General features: G+C 43.8%; 1 protein-coding gene across 1 annotated transcript; it reads left to right on the plus strand.

The window, feature by feature from the left end:
* The first annotated feature begins 3,135 nt into the window (after positions 1–3,135).
* FUCA1 (alpha-L-fucosidase 1) lies at positions 3,136–14,791 on the plus strand. Its single transcript, XM_039233548.1, has 8 exons — positions 3,136–3,550; positions 4,983–5,117; positions 6,997–7,134; positions 9,016–9,121; positions 11,161–11,361; positions 12,395–12,585; positions 13,705–13,804; positions 14,012–14,791. The coding sequence occupies exons 1-8, from the start codon at positions 3,174–3,176 to the stop codon at positions 14,150–14,152; spliced, it is 1,389 nt and encodes a 462-aa protein (XP_039089479.1). The 5' UTR covers positions 3,136–3,173; the 3' UTR covers positions 14,153–14,791.
* Positions 14,792–20,958: the final 6,167 nt, after the last annotated feature.

Below are 20,958 nucleotides of genomic sequence, written 5' to 3' on the forward strand. Positions count from 1 at the left end.
CAGCGTGCTTCATTTTAGATCTTCTATTAATTTCCTGTAACAATTTTCCACAAACTGAGGGGCTTAAAACAACAGAAAGTTATTCTTTCATAGTTCTGGAAGCTACAGTCCCAAATCAAGGCAAGGGCAGGACCATGCTCCTTCCAAAAGTTCAAGGAGAGTGTCCTTCCTTGCTCCTTCCTGCTTCTGGAAGTTCCTGCTGTTCTCTGGCCTGTGGCAGAACTCCAATCTCTGCCTCTGTCTTCATAGGGGCCTGCCATCCCCACCGGCCCCGGCATCTTCATCATTGAATTAAAGGCACATCCTGATCCAGTATGACCTCATCATAATTTAACAAATGACACCTACAAAGGCTATGTCCAAATAAGGAAATATTCACCGGTTCTGAGTGTACCTGAGGTTTGGGGGCAGCCATTATTCAACTCAGTACAGTCCCCGAGGACAAATCCCACCCTTCTGTTATAGCCCATATCATGGACTGTGTTAAGTGGCAGTCACTGGCTAGTTCCCCCACCCACCCACGAGGTGAGCTGCACATTCACCTCCTGGCCTCCAGTGCTCCCTGACAACCCAGCATAGTGCCCCAAGAGGGCCAGTCAATATCTGGGGAACCAAACGGCTCCTGAAAAGCATTTTGGAAAATCAAACTTTCTTTTAACCCAGATACCTATCTTTGTGGAAGGCAAAAGCATGGCATGACTTTTTCAAGGTGAATTTGTGGTTCCTTAAAGTTTGGGCATGCCTTTCTTTAATCATTGGTGGGGTCTTTTCTCATTTTCACAAAGAAAATGCCCAAGTGCCTGGCACGAATTGTGCAGATATTTATTGTTTAACAAATAAAACTAGAGTTTGAAAATCATATGCACTGGGGCACCTCAGTCGGTCAAGTGTCTGACTTTGACTCAGGTCAGGATCTCACAGTCTGTGAGTATGAGCCCTGCGAGGGGTTCTGTGCTGACAGCTCAGAGCCTGACGCCTGCTTCAAATTCTGTGTCTCCCCCTCTCTCTTTCCCTCCCCTACTCAGGCTCTGTCTGTCTCTCTCTCTCTGTCTCTCTCAAAAATAAACATTTTAAAAAAATCATTTGGGAGCGCCTGGGTGGCTTAGTCGGTTAAGCATCCGACTTTCGCTTAGGTCATGATCTCGCGGTTCCTGGGTTCGAGCCCTGCGTCAGGCTCTGTGCTGACTGCCAGCTCAGAGCCTGGAGCCTGTTTCAGAGTCTGTGACTCCCTCTCTCTCTGACCCTCCCCTGCTCACGCTGTCTCTATCTCTCTCTCTCTCTCTCTCTCTCTCTCTCCTAGAAATAAATAAAACATTAAAAAAAATTTTTAAATAAATAAATCACTTGCACTTCCACACTTTCTACCTCTCTCTTTTTACATTCACACTCAATTTCTGCTCTAAGTAAAGAACTAGAGTTTATGGAAGAGGAGAGCAAGTGGGGAAAGGAGCCCTGTATATCACTGAGAACTGTCCTCATTATTTAGATGAGGGAACAGGCCCAGACAGGGGACAAGACTTGCCCAAGATGAGCCAATAAGGTGATACCCAGTGCCAAAAACGCAGGTCTCCCAACTTCCGGTTTTATCCACCGGTTACCACGCCTCTCACTTGTCCCTGCAGATTTACTTTTGGTATGAGAATAAGGAGAAGTGAAGGTCACAGTGTTCCATTTTATCTTTTCCAAGATGAGTTCCATAATGTCAAAGACCATTATCCACGCTGATCACTAGAAGATATGTGCAAATGGGTTTGGTTTTGTTTTTCAAAGTTGTCCATGCTTACTGTTCTGGGCACTATTTTAACATAATCTTGCAGAGAAAGAAACACAGAAAATAAAAAAGCTGTTCAATCACCAGCAGCCATTGTGTTTCCTTTCACTCCTTGAATGAGGAAGTGCTTGGTTCTGTCAACATAGGCTCCAACCCCTCCCAGGGTGCAAGAGAGACGCAGGCTGTAGAGAGGCACAGACGCCATATCTGGAGACCGGGATTCTGGTCCCACCCCCGGCTCAAACTAGCCTTGTGATTGGGGGAGACCCCAGTCCCCTCTCTGGCTCTCAGTTTCCTTCTCCACACAATGGAAAGAGTAGGGAAGCTGATAGTTTCCAGGATCTCCAAAGTCCCTTCAAACTCTAATGTGCCGCAGCTCTCTCACTGATACATGGGGTCTAGCTGTGCCACATGGGGTCATGGGACTTCCCCCACCGGCTGGCCTCACCTCCTGCTTGGGCACACAGAACGTAAAATTGTACAGGAACTGGTGACATCCCTGGACTACATTGACACGGGCACCCCTTGGGCCTGGGGCTCTCAATTTTCTCACCCTGCTATTCTAAAAACATTCCTTAGTGACAGCCTGTTTGCGGGTACTGTTTTTTGTTTGTTTATAAAATTTCCATCCAAGTTAGCATACAGCGCAATAATGATTCAGGGGCACATGCCAGTGATTCATCCCCTATGTATAACACCCAGTGCTCATCCCGACAAGTGTCTTCCTCAATGCCCCTTGCCCAGGTAGCCCATCCCCCCACCCACAGCCCCTCTAGCCGCCCTCAGTTTGTTCTCTAGGGTCTCACTTTTCCAGTTAGATATTACGCTCTTTGAATTGCATCAGAATTCTCAAAGCAAGTCCAAGAAATATTAGACGGGCACAGTGTTCACAGAGGCTCTTCCTTTCTCAGGTCCCGCTCTTCCGCCTCCTCTTCCCTGGCAATGCTTCTGCCATCCCTCTAGCCCTGCATTTCCGCCTGGGCTGTCACGATGCCCTTCCATCTGGCATTCCTGCCTCCAGGCTTGCTCCTCTGCATTCATGTTCAAAAAGTCACCTACGGCTGCAAATGACAAAATGCACTAGTCCCAGCTCTCAGCACTCACCGGGACTTCCACACCCTCACGATTTAACCCAGCTGTGATTTCCTTTCCTCAAGTACCCTTGGACCCACAGCGGATCTCGGTCAACGGCGCTTTGCGTTTTTCTCCCTTTGAGCGCCAGAGGGCGCTGCAGGAACGGCCGCGGAGAAGGGGAAGACGCTCTCCGAGCTGCCTAGGTTGACACGCCCCTTTTCCCTTCCGAGCCAATCATTAGCTAGAGTGGGCGGAACCGGGCGGCCCGCACCTGCGCGTTAAGAGGCGGAGAAGAGGCTCTGAGGCAGCAGCGACTCAGTTCTCGGAGATGAGGTCGGGGGCGGTGGGCACCCGGCTGGTGGTGCTGCTGCTGCTGGTGCTGCTCCGGGCCGCATGTGTGCGCGGGGGCCCACATCGGCGCCGCTACACCCCAGACTGGGAGAGTCTGGACTCCCGGCCGCTGCCGGAGTGGTTCGACAAGGCCAAGTTCGGGGTGTTCGTGCACTGGGGCGTGTTCTCGGTGCCGGCCTGGGGCAGCGAGTGGTTCTGGTGGCACTGGAAGGGCGAGGGGCTGCCGCAGTACAAGCAGTTCATGAGCGACAACTACCCGCCCGGCTTCAGCTACGCCGACTTCGGGCCGCAGTTCACCGCGCGCTTCTTCCACCCGGACACCTGGGCCGATCTCTTCCAGGCGGCCGGGGCCAAGTGAGTGTCGCCGCGGGGACCAGCGGAGCTCGACTTCCCGGCCCGGGAAGGGAAGGGGAAGGGAGTGCTGGTGTGCAGTCCGTTTGGACAACAGTATCGGTTCTCAGTCACCTGCTCTTCTCAATGCCCTGCGCACAGAAAAGTGCTCGGGAAATGTCTGAACTATTTTGACAACTGTTGGAGCTTGAGTGCGGTCGGTTCAGAGAAGCGAGAGTGTGGCGTGCTGAAATGGGGAAGGGGGAGGCTGTTAAAGGCCGGGGCCAGTCCTGAAGGACTCATCCAGGAGGGCAGTATGTGAAGTCAGGGGATGGTTCCCTTCAGCTTCTAGAAGAATTAGCTTGGCCAGGAAGGAAGCAGGTTGGAAGAGGGTAAGAATGGCGGCAGGGAAGTTTCCCGACTCCTGCCTAGAGTGGCCTTCCACCCTTACCTGCCTCCTCCGTCATCTCTGGGTTTTAGTTTCTCTTGGACAAGTTCTTTTGTACTAAGGAAAAATTACAGCTGATATTTAATAGCGTTTGCCAATAAATATATGGGAATATAAGGCTTGAATCAATGGAGGTGGTGGTCACTGTCTAATAGGAGACTTGGGGATCCGTAATTTACAAATGACAAAAAATTAAAATCTGGGAGACATCCTTTGTCCAGACCCCTTATTTTGTGGCCCAGCTGATTAGCCCAGACAGAGGAAGGAAACTAATGCCCTACATCCAAATCTCAGGACTCCAACGCGAAGGTTCTTTCCACCACACCAGGGGTCTGCATGCTGTGGCCAGAGAGATGGGTCCTCTCTCTGATTCTGTAAGTTCCATGAGAGGAAAATGAGTTTTACATTTTAAAAGGGTTTAAAAAAGAAAAAGAATATGCTACGGAGAGAAATGGGGGCCACAAAGGCTGAAGTACTATCTGGCCCTTCAAGTCCTGGAGCTCCGTGCTACAGCCAGCCCAGCGATTAGATGATCACGTGCTGGCTTCCTCTCTTTTTCTGCCATTAAAGCAAATGAGATGTTGAGTGATTTGGTTGTTATTTCAACACTTACTTGTCTCCCCTTGGCTTTTGGTCTTTTGTCACCTCTGTAAGTGAGAGGCAATTCAGGTGGCCTTTGCTTTTACTTTTCTATCATCTGCTATTTCCAGGACCAGAGAGCTAAGGTGCACTTCTTTTCCCTTACCTACTCCTCCCTTCCCTCTGGGCCTCCTCTTTGGCTGGGGACTAAAGACTTGTCTTCCTTAAGTCCGCTTCCATTCCTAGAACTCCCCAAGGGCAGTTGTGACTGCAGCAACTCCCTGGGTGTAGCTAATGCAGTCACTCCTGCACACATTACCTGTAATCAAGTTCTCCTGACCATTTCTAAAACCCTCAGGCAGGCTGGTTAAGTTCACGCTTATGGTCCGCTACCTGCTTGCTTTGCTCATGTAGCTTTGATGTCCACAGATACGTAGTCTTGACAACAAAGCATCACGAAGGCTTCACTAACTGGCCGAGTCCTGTGTCTTGGAACTGGAACTCCGAGGATGTGGGTCCCCACCGCGATTTGGTTGGTGAGTTGGGAAAAGCTGTCAGGAAGCGGTAAGGATGTATCTACAGATGGTTTCTGTGTCGTCTCTTTTGATATATCCTTTCTCTCCACTCTTGTGCCGCCGCCTCTAAGTTTGCATTTAGCCAGTAACCCGCAGCGCTCTGGCCTTTGAACTAACCGTGTTTGATGCTCAGCACTTTTCATACAAAACTTTTCATGACACCGTGAGGGAAGTTCATGGCCTTGTGAAGGTGAAGGATACCCAGCTAGACCACAATGCCTCATTTGCATTCTGTGAAGGATTCTTTCTGGAAGGTCTGGCAACCCAAGGCCTACTCTAGTGGCTGATGAAGGACCGGGTCTGTCAGCTCTGTGTCCACCTTAGTCTGTCAACATAGAGCTTGGCAGGCAGTCAGAGAAAGTTTGGATAAAGGGTAGATCAAGACGGAACTTACTGAAAAGGGCAATTAGAGCAGCCAAACAGTGAGGTTAGGAGCCTCTTGGTTGATTCTAATTAATGCTCCCTAATATTTGTCAACTTAATAAGAAGTAACTTTCCCAAGAGCACCTGGGAGGCTCAGCCAGTTAAGCATCAGACTCGATTTCGGCTCAGGTCAAGATCTCACGGTTCCTGGAATTGAGCCCCACGTCTAACTCTGTGCTGAGAGCTCGGAGCCTGCTTGGGATTTTCTCTCCCTCTCTCTGCCCCTCCCCTGCTGGTGCTCTCTCTCTCTCTCTCTCTAAATAAACAAACATTAAAGAAAAAAGATAACTTCCCAAGATCAAAGAGCAGGAAATGGCAGAGGTGAGATTTGAACCCCGTTATCCTGGTTTTGTGCCCTACAGTTCTAGGTATGTTTGCGTGTAGAGAGGAAAAGTGGTATCTGTACCCTGCCCAATCCTGCTCCTTTGTGATTTGCTAAATCCCTGTTTAAGGGGCAGGCCAGCTGCCTATTCGTATAAGTAAAGTTTGATTGGAACACAGTTATGCCCATTCATTTATGTGTTATGTCTGTGGCCGCTTCAAGCTACAGTTTCAGAGTTGAGATAGAGACCATGAGGCCCACAAAGCCCAAAGTGCTGTGTGGGCCATAAAGAAAGTGTTGGCTGGCTCTGTTCACCTGAGCAGTATTCAGTCTCCCGGTGCTGTGCTTGGCTCAGCGCCCTGCTGTAAAACTCTTGAGATGTTGATTAAATCTGGATTTTGCCATCCTTGATTTTGACCTTCTTTGTACCTAGTTAGGCCTCAAGTCATATGATGAAACACTTAACTCTGATTCTTTCTGCCTTATCTTTGTGCTGTTGCAATGTTATCTTACTTCTTACTGCAGTATAGCATTTCTGTGACACTCACCATTTATAACACAAAACAAGTTTTATTGTGTCCGAAAATAGGTCACTTTGATCCTTTTTCATTTTGGTTAAGAATTCTTAACATTTCAATGTTAAGAACTATTAGTAAATCTTAGGTAAGTGAAACAATAAACCTACATTCATTAGTTTCAACTATATAGAAAACATTACTAGTGATCGTTTCTGAGTAATAAGATTTTGGATATTCTTTATACTTTTTTCTATTTTCTAGTGTCTCTAAAATATGTATTCTTAACTGCTGACAGAGAAAACAGTTTTTAAAAAAGAATTATATGTCATTACTGAGATAATGGACATAGGTAAAAGAGGGTTTAATAAATAACATTTGGTGTTAGTTAGGTATAAAAAGTAGTCACGTGTGTTATCAAAAACCCAATTGTCTTGTTTACGCTAATGATAAGACATAATTTAAGGAAATGGTTTGGGATCCCAGTGCCCATTCACCCTCACAGGTGAGTTTCACTGGGACGTAAAAATGCTGCTGCTGATTTTTCTTAAACTAAATTATTTTTTCTTTGCTTAATGGGCAAGTGCTATTCTCTTTTTCTGTTTCAGGAACATACGTTATGGACTTTATCACTCGCTTTTAGAATGGTTCCACCCACTCTACTTACTTGATAAGAAAAATGGCTTCAAAACACAGCATTTTGTCCGTGCAAAAACAATGCCAGAACTGTATGACCTTGTTTACAGGTAAAAAAAAAATTTTTTTTGGAGGGGGATTTATGACTTTTATCAGTGAAATTAGAGCTTCCTATAGGATACTGTTAAATTGGGGGGAAAGGAAGGAATATGAAAAAAAAAATCTACAAGACACCAAAATAAAAATGGTAGTTTGTATTAAGACAATATATTTTTTTCTTCCTCTACTCCTCAAAACTCCCATAATGTGGTCATAATTACCTTATATACAAAACCAGGGATGGTGGCTAAGTCAAAACTTCCATCCCTCTTTACATGCTATTTTCTTTGTTGGGACCTTGTGCCTCCAGGCCCAAAGGACCCTGCTTGGATTTGGCATCTGGCAGATTTGCATTTGAATCCTGCCTCTTGTTCCAAGCCTTGAATGACTCCCCTTCTGAGCCTCAGATTCTTACTCTAAAGTAGGGAAATTATGCCTTTTATATAAGACTCCAAATAATATGTGGAAAGTATCTGTCACCTTGCCTGTACCAGAATAAGGGTGACATTATCATTATTATCATTAAAGTGGCCACTTTCACATTGGGGTTCGTCCCTAGTCTTCAGCATGTTTTATTTCTAGTTTGCCCTTCTCGCACCTGAGCCTGCTGCCTCGCAGAGCATGGTGGACCTTTAAACCCTAGAGGCAGCCATCTCTGCCTGGACTCTCATTTTAGACCAAAAAAAACAAAACTCCCTGCATCCAAATGACTTCCCAAAGGAAAGAGTACAGTCGTAAGAGACCAGCAGAGGTTTGGAGTCAGACAGAACTGGATCTGAAATCCAGCTCTTTTTCTTGCTGGCTGTAGGGCCTTGAACAAACTCCTAATCTTCTTAGATCTCAGTTTCTTTATCCATGGAATGAGGTTAATAGACACTGCAGGGTTGTCGTGAAAACTAATGAGGTAGTGAGTGCAAAGTGCCTAGTACCGTTTCTCTTACACAGTAAGACACAGACCGTCTGCATTAGGTCTGCTTGCCGTCCTGCTTACAGAGCATGGCACAGGATCAGGCATCGGGTACACTTGCATTGGAGCTCCAGCTCCTGTTACTTACAAGCTTTGCCGCCTAAAACACACTGGCCTGCTGAGCATCAGGTTCTTGCTCTCTAAATGAGAATAATCATGCTTACGTTCCAGGTGCGTGTGTGCATGGGCCCACGCCACATGGAGCTCAGAGTGTCAAAATGTGAGAGGTGGCCGCTATGGCTCAAGTGGACTCAAAAGATCCTTTATAGTTGAAGCTGTGGTAGTTGTCCAGAACAATGTGTTTGGTGGAATAGTTCAGGATCTTTTTTTTTTTTTTTTTTTTTAAACATTTATTCATTTTTGAGAGACAGGCCAAGTGTGAGTGGGGGAGGGGCAGAGAGAGAGGGAGACACAGAATCTGAAGCAGGCTCCAGACTCTGACTCCAGGCTCTGAGCTGTGAGCACAGGGCCTGAGGTGGGGCTTCAACTCACGGACCATGAGATCCTGACCTGAGCTGAAGTCCAATGCTCAACTGAGCCATCCAGGCGCCCTGAGGTTCTTAATACATCTTAAAAGCAGTTTAATCCTATAGTTCTAGAGCACCGCTCTTTTGATTGGAAGTAGTTGCTGGAAGGAAACCAGATTGTGTATATGCTGATTACAACTCTTTTTCAGAAGACATTGTAAAAAGATTAGGAGGAAATATACCAAAGCATCGTATATTAAATAGCGGTTATGTGAGAAACCATAACAGTTAGAGTTGTTATTTGTGTCTCCTTAGTCTTCCACATTCTCTGCACCATGTAATTTTATGGTACTTTCAAAATGGGAGAAATTTTTTAAATGTGTGTTACAAAATAGATCCGTAAGACCTTACTGTGAACAGATTCAGATGATAAACTTTCCTAATTGTGTATCTTCCAGGTATGAACCTGACTTGATTTGGTCTGATGGAGAGTGGGAATGTCCTGATACTTACTGGAATTCTACAGAGTTTCTTTCTTGGCTCTACAATGATAGTCCGGTCAAGGCATGTGATTGTATGACTTCTCTTTTATTTGCCTGTTATGAGAAAAGAAAGAGTAAGGAGCCAAGATCTGGAGTACTAACAGTGACAACAGCAACAATAATAAATACTAATAGCAACATGGAGGTGGTAGGGACCAGGGAACTTCATGGCTAATAAAGGTTTCTCCTCCCCCCTCCTCCCCCACCCCCCCCCCCCCCCCCCCCCCCCCTTCGAATGTAAGCTTTTCTTTTTCTTCTCTAATTCTTGATTTTAAAAAAATTTTTAATGCTTATTTATTTAAAAAATTTTTTTAATGTTTTATTTATTTTTGAGAGAGAGATAGAGATAGCATGAGCAGGGGAGGGTCGGAGAGGGAGACACAGAATCTGAAGCAGGCTCCGGGCTCTGAGCGAGCTGTCAGCACAGAGCCTGACATGGAGCTCATCCCACAAATGTGAGATCATGACCTGAGCCGAAGTCAGACTCTTAACCAACTAAGCTACCCAGGTGCCCCAATGCTTATTTATTTTTGAGAGAGAGAGACAGAGCACGAGTGGGAGATGGGCAGAGAGAGAGGGAGACACAGAATCCCAAGCAGGCTCCAGGCTCTGAGCTATCAGAACAGAGCCCACAGTGGGGCTCAAACTCACAGACTGTGAGATCATGACCTGAGCTGAAATCGGGCGCTCAACAGACTGAGCCACCTTTAATTCTTGATTTTGACAGAAGCAATATGTAGAAATCCCAGAGAAAGTAAAGTAAACTATTAAGCACACGAACATTATAAATAAAGAAACAGCCCCCCCAAAATTACTAGACAAAACATATAAAATTAAATGATAGGAATAAGATATATTTTTATGACTGCACCTAGTCTGTATTGGTTATGTAGTTTAAGTCTCAAGGAAATTTCATTTCCCTTCTATCCAAATTCTTGAGGGAACTTTGCCTCCCTCCCCCTCCCCTCCCCCTCCTCCTCGTCCTCCCCCTCCCCCCACTCCATATCCAGCACTATGTCACTGTAGCTGCCCGTTTCTAGTTTGTATTTCAGCACACTTACAGAGTCACAGAAGCCTGAATCTTCCCCGCACAAAAACTTAATACTTCTACATATTCCGGATTTGTCGTGGATTTTAAAGAAAAACTCAAGCATAAGACCAGTTTATACTGAGCTCTCTTGGTAGATTCATTAACCTCTAAGGATCTTACTGCGTAACTGTTACTAAATTTAGAAAGTAAAAAAGGAAGAACCTATGTGACCGAGAGAAACGAAGAGTGGTTTTCTGGGATTTGCCCAATGTGGAGGGATTTAGTGGCCCGGCTTCACGGGCTTTCTGCAAGGGTGCTCAGGCTGGGCCGGCTCAGATGTGCATGCACCCTTGGGCGCGGCACTGCAGACCCTGTTCGGCTCACTCTCATTCCACACTGTCTCATGGATTAGGAAGGAGGGTTATTTCGGACCCATGCTTATCCTAGGAAAGTACTTTTAGGGGAACTTCCTCTTCCTTGCTGTTCCTTCTGTCCGCAGTTCCCACATGGCTCCCCCCTGCACTTCCCCCAGTCTTGCGCCAGAGCCCACCAGTTCAGTGCTGCCTTCTTTGTCACCCTGTCCGAAAGGGCAGCGCCCCTGCCTCTCCCTGCCGGCTCTTCCCCTTAGCACTTACCTGGCTTCACGTTTTTCAGATGTTACTTTACAGATGTCTGTTAACTGTCTCTCTCACAAAAGCGTCAGCTTTCTGAAGGCAGGGTTTTGGGTCTATTCATTGCTATATCCCCAGCCCCAAGAACAGTACTTAGCCAGGTAGGCACATAATACATATTAGTTAAATTAGTTAAATCAACCCACTACATAGCAGTAGCACCACTCCAATTGTGGCAACCGAAACTGTCTCTAGATTTTGCAAAAGTCTCCAGAGCAGAATAGCCCCCGATCGGGAACCACTGTTCTAGGCCAAGTCAGTTCCTTCCGTCCAAGAACGTTCCTAATTTACCAAACTGCATTATGTAAGGAAGCTAAGTGGTTTCACCTCCGTGAGCCAGTGCTCTCTCTCTCCCTTTAGGACAAGATAGTGGTAAATGACCGGTGGGGTCAGAACTGTTCCTGCCACCACGGAGGATACTACAACTGTCAAGATAAATTCAAGCCCCAGAGCTTGCCGGATCACAAGTGGGAAATGTGCAGCTCCGTGGACAGGAGCTCCTGGGGCTATCGTCGCAACATGGTGGTGTCTGAAGTTGCAACCGAGTGTGAGATCATTTCGGTAAGAGCACGTAGGAGCCAGGTGTCTGCTAACTACCCTCTCAAACGAGCCTTCTGGCTAAGAGTGGGGGGAGCACCCTGGATGGCAGTGCGGGTCGCTAGAACCCACTGGGGTCGTTGAACACACCCTCGGAAACCTGTCCTCAGGAAGTCATTGTAACTACAGGAGAAGATGTTACGTACAGAGATGTTCTTCCCAGGATTCTTTGCAGTTGGACGCGTGGGTTGTTTTCATCTCTTGCAGCCATAAAGGGGTATTTAAGTAGATTTGGGGATTCTCCTTAACCATTATAATGTTTATGAATGTAATGCTGGGTCAGTGCCTAGGGATTGTGTGAAAAAATAAGTTATGAATTATCTCAACTATATAAACTATATTTCCGCTGCATAAGAAAAAAGACCAGAAGGGAGTGTCAAGTTGGTGGTATAGGGTCTTTGACATATCTAACAAATTCTCTTCTTTAAAATTTTATGAGTGTAGCCATAATTTTTCTGGGCCTCCTTGAAGGGCACCTGTTGGAGGTCATAGTAAACACACACACACACACACACACACACACACACATACACACACCACTCCAGAGCCTTGAAGAATATATTTCTTTACAGCATGTTTTCCCAAAGAGGCAGCATATACATTTATGTAGCCCATTTCTTTTTTTTTTTTAATGTTTGTTTATTTGTGAGAGAGAAAGAAAGAGCATGAGTCGGGGAGGGTCAGAGAAAGAGGGAGATACAGAAGAATCCGAAGCAGGCTCCAGGCTCTGAGCTAGCTGTCAGCACAGAGCCCGACGCGGGGCTCGAACCCACGAACCGTGAGATCATGACCTGAGCCCAAGTCGGATGTTTAACCCACAGAGCCACCCACGCTACATAGCCCATTTCAAAAAATATATAGCATTTTCAAAAGGGTAAAGGATATTCACCAAAGGAGAGAATGTTAGATACTTTTTCTTGTCTTAATGCCCATGTGCACTAAGCATCGCGCTGGGCTTGGCACTGGTAGCTAGGGTCTCCCTGTTTCTGCTCTCCAGGAACTGGTTCAGACAGTAAGCTTGGGAGGCAACTACCTTCTCAACATCGGGCCCACTAAAGACGGACTGATTGTTCCCATCTTCCAAGAAAGGCTTCTTGCTGTTGGGAAGTGGCTGAGCATCAATGGGGAGGCCATCTATTCCTCTAAGCCCTGGAGGGTGCAACTGGAGAAGAACACGACATCTGTGTGGTGAGTGTGTCCTCCGTGGCATGCGGGAATAGGACTGTGGCCTGTCCCGAACCGGCGTCTCCTCGGGTCCACAGTGTTACAAGCCAGGCTGGAAGCCGTCTTGATTGAGGATATCCCAGAACCATTCTTTTGCTATTAAGTTTGCACCCCAGTGTATATGTTTGACTAGTGAGGGGTGTGGTGGGCATGGTGAGAGAAAGAGGTACAAAGCATCTGTTAATACTTTGACCATGTTATCCTATCTCCTAAAAATAGTAACAGCTAATGCTTACACAGCCCCTACAGTGTGTAAGTCTCCAATCCAAATTCTTCCCATTCACAGAGTCCCTTCAACAGCCCCACCCAGTGGATGCAGTTATTATCCTCCTGTTACAAGTGAGAAGGGGGCCCAGGGCAATTCTATACTTAACCTCGGATCACAAAGCGAACTAGTGGAGAAGTTGTGATTCAGACTTGGAATTTCAGATCTAGTTATGTGATCTTGGGCCTGTGTTTTTCAAGTGCAAAGTAGGGGGCGAAGATACTTAACTTCCTGGGGTTGCTGTGACGGTTACGTGAGACACTTAGGCAAAGCGCCTGAGAGCGTGCCCAGCGTGTGTACACAGTGTTCAGTGAAAGGTACCGCAGGTGTCCTGCCACAGAGCGTTGGTCTTTGGGTCAGGGAAACACACTCACCCTTCCGTTCTGAGTGAATTTCTACTTAGTGATTTTCATCCTCTTCTCTAAGCCCGGTGGCCTCTCAGAACAAATGCGTCTTTGTTGTGCATCTTGCCCTTGTTAGGCCCTCTGATGTTCTCCCATGGATTTGAGGTTGAAAAAAATTTTTAATAATAAGGGAGATGGACTCAAGGTGATATAAACTAGTATAAGCGTTAAAATGAGGAAAATTCCTAGCCCAGTAGAGTGGGAAAGTGGAAGGGATCACCAGAAGGAGCCTTACAAGGCTACTTTCTTTTCTTCCCACAAACCTGAACTGGTATCCGAGTTAGTAGCACTTCCAGCCGCAGTGACAGGCTCAGGGTCTTGGAATCAGTAGATCATAAAAGGGAGATGTGTAACGCTACGTGTCAGGGTAACAGGCCAGGTATTTCTGACAATGATGTTTCCTTTTTCCCCCAGGTATACCTCAAGAGGAACAACTGTCTATGCCATTTTCCTGCACTGGCCAGAAAATGGAGTCTTAAGCCTAGTATCCCCCATAACTACCTCGACTACACAGGTAAGGAGCCTCTCAGAGGAAACTTTTTTTTAAGGAATTGGAGGCCATCTCTGTTTCTGCCCTTCTTCCCCGGCTTCCCCCCGTTCCCGTTCCCCCTCTAGCCCATCCGGCCTGCCCTGGCCCAGGGTGACTCTCTCCCGTCACGTCCAGCCGCAGTCCATACTCCGTGCACTGACGTGCATTCCATTCCCTATGACTTTTCTGCAGATAACGATGCTGGGGATCCAGAAAGATCTGAAATGGTCTACAAATCCAGAAGGCGGTCTGCTTATTTATCTGCCCAACGTACCACTCCTTACCCTCCCAATTGACTTCGGCTGGACCATAAAACTGACAGGAGTGGAGTGACCACAGGAGCCCAGGCAGAACTGTCTTCTCTTTGCTGCTTTGATCTTCCTCTTGTAGCACCATCGTTGTAATAAACTACTTCTCTACTCAGAGCTGGCTTTGCCAACACATTTTAATCAAAGGAACTGAGTGCCTGTACTGATGTCTCAGTGGATCAGAGATCTGAGACCCCTGGCTAGCAAATCCCTCTCTGATCAGCAGAAGGGACTAACCAGTTAAGCTCTGAGCCCATCCTTCTATTCCTAACTCGGGGAAATTCTCTACCCTGGAAACTTCCCTCCATTCTTCTTTTGAAACCTGTTTCCTTACTCAGTGACTTCAGATAAAAAATAAGCCCGTCAGTCACCCTGTTGCCTGTGGAAGGAGGTGAGAATGGTTTAGCGAGCTCAACCACATGCTGTTTTCTTAGCATCTTTTGTCACCCGCACCCCCTTGTAGAGGTGGAGAGCCTGGAAGGGAAGGAAGAGGCTTGCTAGGCTGCTGGTGGTCAGCCCTTTGGAAGTTTCCAAAGCAAACGAGGGGCTCAGAAGTCCAGTCTGTTTACAGTGATATTATGAAGGAAATGAATGTGATTCTGCCCTGCTTTTTAAAATATGATCAAATAAATAAATTTTTATGTCAAATCATTTCTACCACAAAGCATGTTGTAGTTTTCTTCTCCCAGTTTCTATATGGCCTGCTTATAAAAAGCTTTATGTTTCTGTTAAAAAAAAAAAAAAGAAGAGAGACTTGCCAGGTCTCCTTAATGCAGAACAGAGAACATAATTCGTTGGTTTTTCTGCTTCTCTAATACCATTCTTCTGAGTTGGCTACCAGTTCAGCCCCTTTCATTATAGATCTAACCAGATTTTCTATTTCTTTTTTATTTGATAGATATATATAGAAATCTTAACCCAACGTTCAAGGAATGTTTGTTTTCTCAAGTACATGGAATATTTGTAAACATAAATACCAAAAGAGTGCCATCATATAGACTATGTCTGCAATGTAATTGAAGGACCATAAAAAAATAACCTGGAGGGAGAAAGCCTATAGGTCTGGAAATTTTAAAACACACTTTAAAATAATTCATTGATCAAAGAAGGTACCATATAGAGAATTAGAAAATACTTAGAATAATATTGAGAGCCTTATGGACTGAACCTTGTGAGATGGAATGAAGTCTTTAGAGGGGATGCTGGGAAGATGGCAGAGAAGAGGCACCCGGAATCCATCTCCTGACCTGGACGGCCATTACACTGGCAGAATTTCATGCAACTTTTGTAGAACTCTGGAGTCTATCAAGGCTCCAACTTCCAGAGGAGGATTTGGGTGGTAAATTGCAGTTAATGTTTAGCCTCCCCCATTGTTTCAAGCCCCTCCTCCTTAGGCTACACTGCCTTCCCCCTCCCCATTCAAATATTGCCCCTTTTGGGAGCCAGATATTAAAAACTAGGATATTAAAAAGCAACTGCATATATGGGGGAAATCAGAAAGTGACCATGCATCCCCAGGGAAAGACTCAGAAAAGACGTAAGGAGACCTAAAGTTTATACCTCTGGCTTATCCTCAGCACAGAGACAGCCCACAACCATCAAAATACAAAAACAATAACAACCCCCCAGCAAACCCTGGGTGGGGGAGGCTAGTAACTGATTTCCTGGGTTACCACAGTATTAGAGTCCAATGTCCAGTTTTAAACAAATTGCTAGGCATACAAAGAAACGGAAACATGGCCCCTTCAGAAGAAAAAAGTGAATCAACAGAAACCTAAAAACAAGTCTTTGAAAAAGACCTAATGGCAGATAAACTAGACAGACCTTAAACAGCTGCCTTATAAGATGCTCAAAAAACTAAAAGGAAGCTGTGGGGGAAATTCGAGAAAACGGTGTATGAATCAAACGGATATGTCAATAGCCTAAGAAACCACACACACAGACACACACACACACACACACACACACACAATTCTGGAGTTGAAAAGTACAATAACTAAAATGAGAAATTCATCAGAGGGATTCAAAGGCAGATTTGACTAGGCAAAGAAAAGATACTGCACTTGAAAATAGGACGATGGAAATTATTGAGTTTGAGGAACCAAAAGAACAAAGATTGAAGAAAAGACCATATGTTAGAGCAAAGATAAATAGAGAACTAAAAAATATTAGGGAAGATAAATGAAACAGTTGGTTTCTGAGGGCGCCTGGGTGGCTCAGTCAGTTGAGCATCCAACTCTTTATTTCACCTCAGGTCATGATCTCAGGGTCATGAGATTGAGCCCTGGGTCAGACTCGGCACTGAGTGTGGAGCCTGCTTAAGATTCTCTCTGCCTGTCTCCCTTACTTGCATGTAATCGCTCTCTCTCAAAAAAAAAAATTTTTTTTTAAAGTTCATTTCTCAAAAAGATCCACAAAATTACAAACCTGTAGCTATGATGGACTAAGGAAAAAAGATTCAAATTGCTAAAATGAACACGAAAATGGGGACATTAGTACTAATTCTATAGAGACAAAAAGGACTGTGAGAGAGAACTAATGAGCAGTTGTACTCCAACCAACTGGATAACCTAGATGACGTGGGAAACTTCCTAAAAACACAAAACCTACCAAGACTAAATCACAAAGAAACAGGAAACCTGAGCAGACTTATAACTGGTAAGGAGATTGAATCAGTAATTTTTAAATTTCCTGTCAAAGAAAAGCCCTGGACCCAACAGCTTCTTGACAAATTCTACCATTTAAAGAAGAACTAACTTTTCCAAAATATTAAAGAGGAGAGAAAACTTGCTAACTTATTCTATAAGACCAGCATTAACTTCATACCATACCCAAAGACACTACCAGAAGACTACAGACCAATATCCCTTGTGATCAGTGATGCAAAACTCTTCAACAAAGTACTAGCAAACCAAAATCAGCAAAATATTCAAAGTATTACACACCATCACCAAGTGGAATTTATTCATGAAATGCAAGGGTAATTCAAGATACAGAGATCAATCATTATAATACACCACGTTAATAAAACGAAGGGGAAAAACCCATGATCACCTCAATCGATGAAAGAAAGCATTTGACAAAATTCAACACCTTTTTGTGAAAAAAATACACTCAGTTAACTAGGACTAAAGGAAAAGTACCTCAGCATAATAAAAGCCATATAAAAAACCTATAGCAAACATCATACCCAATGGTGTAAGACTGAAAACTTTTCCTCTAAGACCAGGAACAAGACATGAATTCCTGCTTTTACCACTTCTATTCGGAAGTTGTAGCCAGAGCAGCTAGTCAAGAAAAGGAAATAAAAGGTAACCAAGTTAAAAAAGAATAAGTAAAATAATCTCTGTTTGCAGATGATATAATCTGATACGTAGAAAACCGTAAAGATTACACACACACACACACACACACACACACACACACACCTGTTAGTTACTAAGTAACCAAACAGCATGGTACTGGCATAAAGCAGACATAAAGTAAATAAATGGAATAGAATAGAGACCCAAAATAAATCCTTGTAAATGTGATCAAATTACTTTTGAAAAAGGTGTCAAGACATTCACTCGGGGGAAAGCAATTTTTTCAATAAATGGTGCTGGGAAAACTAGATATCAATATGCAAAGGAATTAAGTTAGACCCTTCTCTGATATCATACAAAAATTAACTCCAAGTGGACCAAAGACCTACACGTTAAGACCCCAAAACAGTAAAACTCTTGGAAGACAACATAGGACAGGAGTTCATGATACTGGATTGGATTTGGTAGCTATACCAAACGCAAAGAAAACAAAAAGAAAAATAGATACATGGACTTACTGAAAATTTTAAACGTATGCATCAAAAGACACTATCAACAGAATTTACAGAACAAACTTCATTAAAAAAAAAAAAAGAAAAACCTGAGAATGGGAGAAAATATTTGCAAATACTGTATCTTATAATGGAATTCAAATCCAGAATATAAAGTAGTAGACTCCTAAAACTCAACTAACAAAGGACACTCCAGTTTAAAAATGGAAAAGGACTTCAATATGTATTTCTCCAAAGGAAATAAACAAACGGCCAGTAAGACATAAAAAGATGATCAGAATCACTCATTGCTAGGGAAATGGAAATCAAAACCCCGAGACACCACTTCACAACCATTATGATGGCTTTATCAAAAAACAAAGAGACAAACCAGAAAATAAGTGTTGGCAAGGATGAGGAGAAATTGGAACCCTTGTGCATTGCTGGTGGGAATGTAAAATGGTGTGGCTGTTATGGAAAACAATGTAGCACTTCTTGAAACAATTAGATATAGAATTACGGTATGGTCCAGCAATTCCACCTTGGGGTATATACACCAAAGAACTGAAAGCAAAGTCTCAGAAAGAATATTTGTACACCCATGATTAGAGCAGCATTGATCACAATCATTAAAACATGGAAGTAACCCAGTCAGTTGACAGATGAATGGATAAGCAAACTGAAATATACATGCATATATGTTTGCCTTTTTATTTATTTCACCTCTGTATTGCACAGTTTGCTTAATCACATATATGTTACTCAATGTCAAAAAGGAAGGAAATTCTGCAATATGATACAACATGGATAACACTTGAGAACACTAAATAAAATCCACCAGTCACAAACAGATTCCACTTCTATGAGGTACTTAGCATAGTCCAAATCATAGAGACTTAAATAGAATGGTGGGTCCTGGATATAGAATTTCAGTTTTACAAGATGAAATCAGTTATGGTGATGGATGGCAGTGATGGTTATACATTATGAATGTATTTAATACCACTGAACTGTACACGCAAAAATGATTAAGATGACAAATTGTATGTTATACCTATTTTACCGCAATAAAAAAAATTGGAAAAATAGACAAAGGAAATATACAGCCTTAAATATTTATATTCAGAAAAATGAAAGCCTGACATTTAATAAGTTATTGAATGTCATTGTAAAAAAATCAGGAAGAGGCCCCTGGGTGGCTCAGTCAGTTAAGCGTCCGACTTCGGCTCAGGTCATGATCTCATGGTTCGTGGGTTTGAGCCCCGCGTCGGGCTCTGTGCTGACAGCTTAGAGCCTGGAGCCTGTTTCAGATTCTGTGTCTCCCTCTCTCTCTGACCCTCCCCTGCTCACATCTGTCTCTCTTTCTCTCTCTCTCAAAAGTAAATAAAACATTAAAACATTTTTTAAAGTAAAAATCAGGAAGCAGGGCTGGGGGTAGAACCAGAGCACCAATCCAAAGAAAATAATATTTAAATGATGAAATAAAAAGCAGAAACTCAAGAAGCAGAATACCATAATGATCAACAGGGCTGGTAGTTTATTCTTTGAAATACTAATAAAATAAACGAACAAAAGAAAAGGTACAAATAAACAATTTTAGGAATGAAAAAGAACACACTACACAGCAAGATTAAAAAGAGAACAGGGGCACCTGGCTCAGTGTTAAGTGTACAACTCTTGACTTCAGCTCCAGTCATGATCTCAGGGTCTGTGAGTTTGAGCCTGAAGTCAGGCTCCTCGCTGACAGCGTGGAGCCTGCTTGAGATTCTCTCTCTCCTCTCTCTCAAAAATAAAAAAATAATAATAATAATTTTTTAAAGAGAATAATATAGACGATTTTGTACCAATAAAATTTGAAACAAAATAAAAACATTTCTAGAAAATAACACTAACCCAAATGACTTAAGGAGAAATAGAAAACTTGAAGGTCCTCTAACATTTAAAGAAATCCAATCAGTAGTACACAATCCTCCCATAAAGAAAACACCAGACCCAGGTGGCTTTACAGTTGAGTCGCACAAAACTTCCAAAGAGATTGGAAGTCTTACCACTTTTCAGACGATGGGAAAAGGGAACACACCTCATCTCATTTAGTATACTACCATAATTTTGACACTATATTCAGAGAAAAATAGTAAAATATTAGGATAGCTCTATTCACTCACAAAGATCCAAAAAAATTCTTTAAAAAAATTTTTTTTACGTTTTTATTTATTTTTGAGACAGAAAGAAAGCATGAGCTAGGGAGAGGCAGAGAGAGAGAGGGAGACAGGAAATGAACCAGGCTGTGCACTGACAGAGCTGTGAGATCATGACCTGAGCAGAAGTCAGATTATAAATCGACTGAGCCACCCAGATGTCCTCCAAAAATTCTTTAAAAAAATTTTTTTAAGTTTATTTATTTTAAGAGAGAGAGGGAGACAGCATGTGGGGGAGGGGAGAGGCAGAGAGAGAGGGAGAGAGAGAATCCCAAGCAGGTTCTGCCTTGTCATTCCGGAACCTGACTTGGGGCTTGTTCACATGAACCCTGAGATCATGACCTGAGCTGAAATCAAGAGTCAGCCACTCAGCTGACTGAGCCACCCAGGCACCTCCAAAGATGCAAAAAAAAAAATTCTAAGCAAAATATCACAAACTGAATCCAGATAACAGTCATAAAAGTATAACAACACTTGCTGAAATTGGTTATATAGCAGGATTTTAAGGTTGCCTTTAATATCAGGGGGAAAAAACGCCAGTGAATTCAACACATTAAAGGAGTAAAGCTAGATGATCTCAATAGTTTCAGAAATATCTTTGTGGGGTTTTGGGGGGGGGTTTGTAATTTTTTTGCGTAGGCTCTACACCCAACATTGAGCTTGAACTCATGACCCTGGGATCAAGCATTAGATGCTCTACCAACTGAGCCAGCCAGGTGCCCCTGATACATCACATTTGTAATTCAGAATAACAACAACAAGCCTGCGTGAAAAGCAGGGCCAGAAGGGTATACGCTAACAGTTTACAGCAAACATCATACCTAAAAGCAGGATGTT

The sequence above is a fragment of the Hyaena hyaena genome, unplaced genomic scaffold (assembly GCF_003009895.1).
Source record: "Hyaena hyaena isolate Hyena2069 unplaced genomic scaffold, ASM300989v1 scaffold_3, whole genome shotgun sequence".
NCBI classification, from domain to species: Eukaryota; Metazoa; Chordata; class Mammalia; order Carnivora; family Hyaenidae; genus Hyaena; species Hyaena hyaena.

Coding starts and splice junctions, on each gene's coding strand:
- FUCA1 (XM_039233548.1), top strand. CDS start 3,174: ATGAGGTCGGGGGCGGTGGGCACCCGGCTGGTGGTGCTGCTGCTGCTG. Junction 5,118..6,996: donor GGAAAAGCTGTCAGGAAGCG/GTAAGGATGTAT, acceptor TTTCTGTTTCAG/GAACATACGTTATGGACTTT. Junction 9,122..11,160: donor ACAATGATAGTCCGGTCAAG/GCATGTGATTGT, acceptor CTCTCCCTTTAG/GACAAGATAGTGGTAAATGA.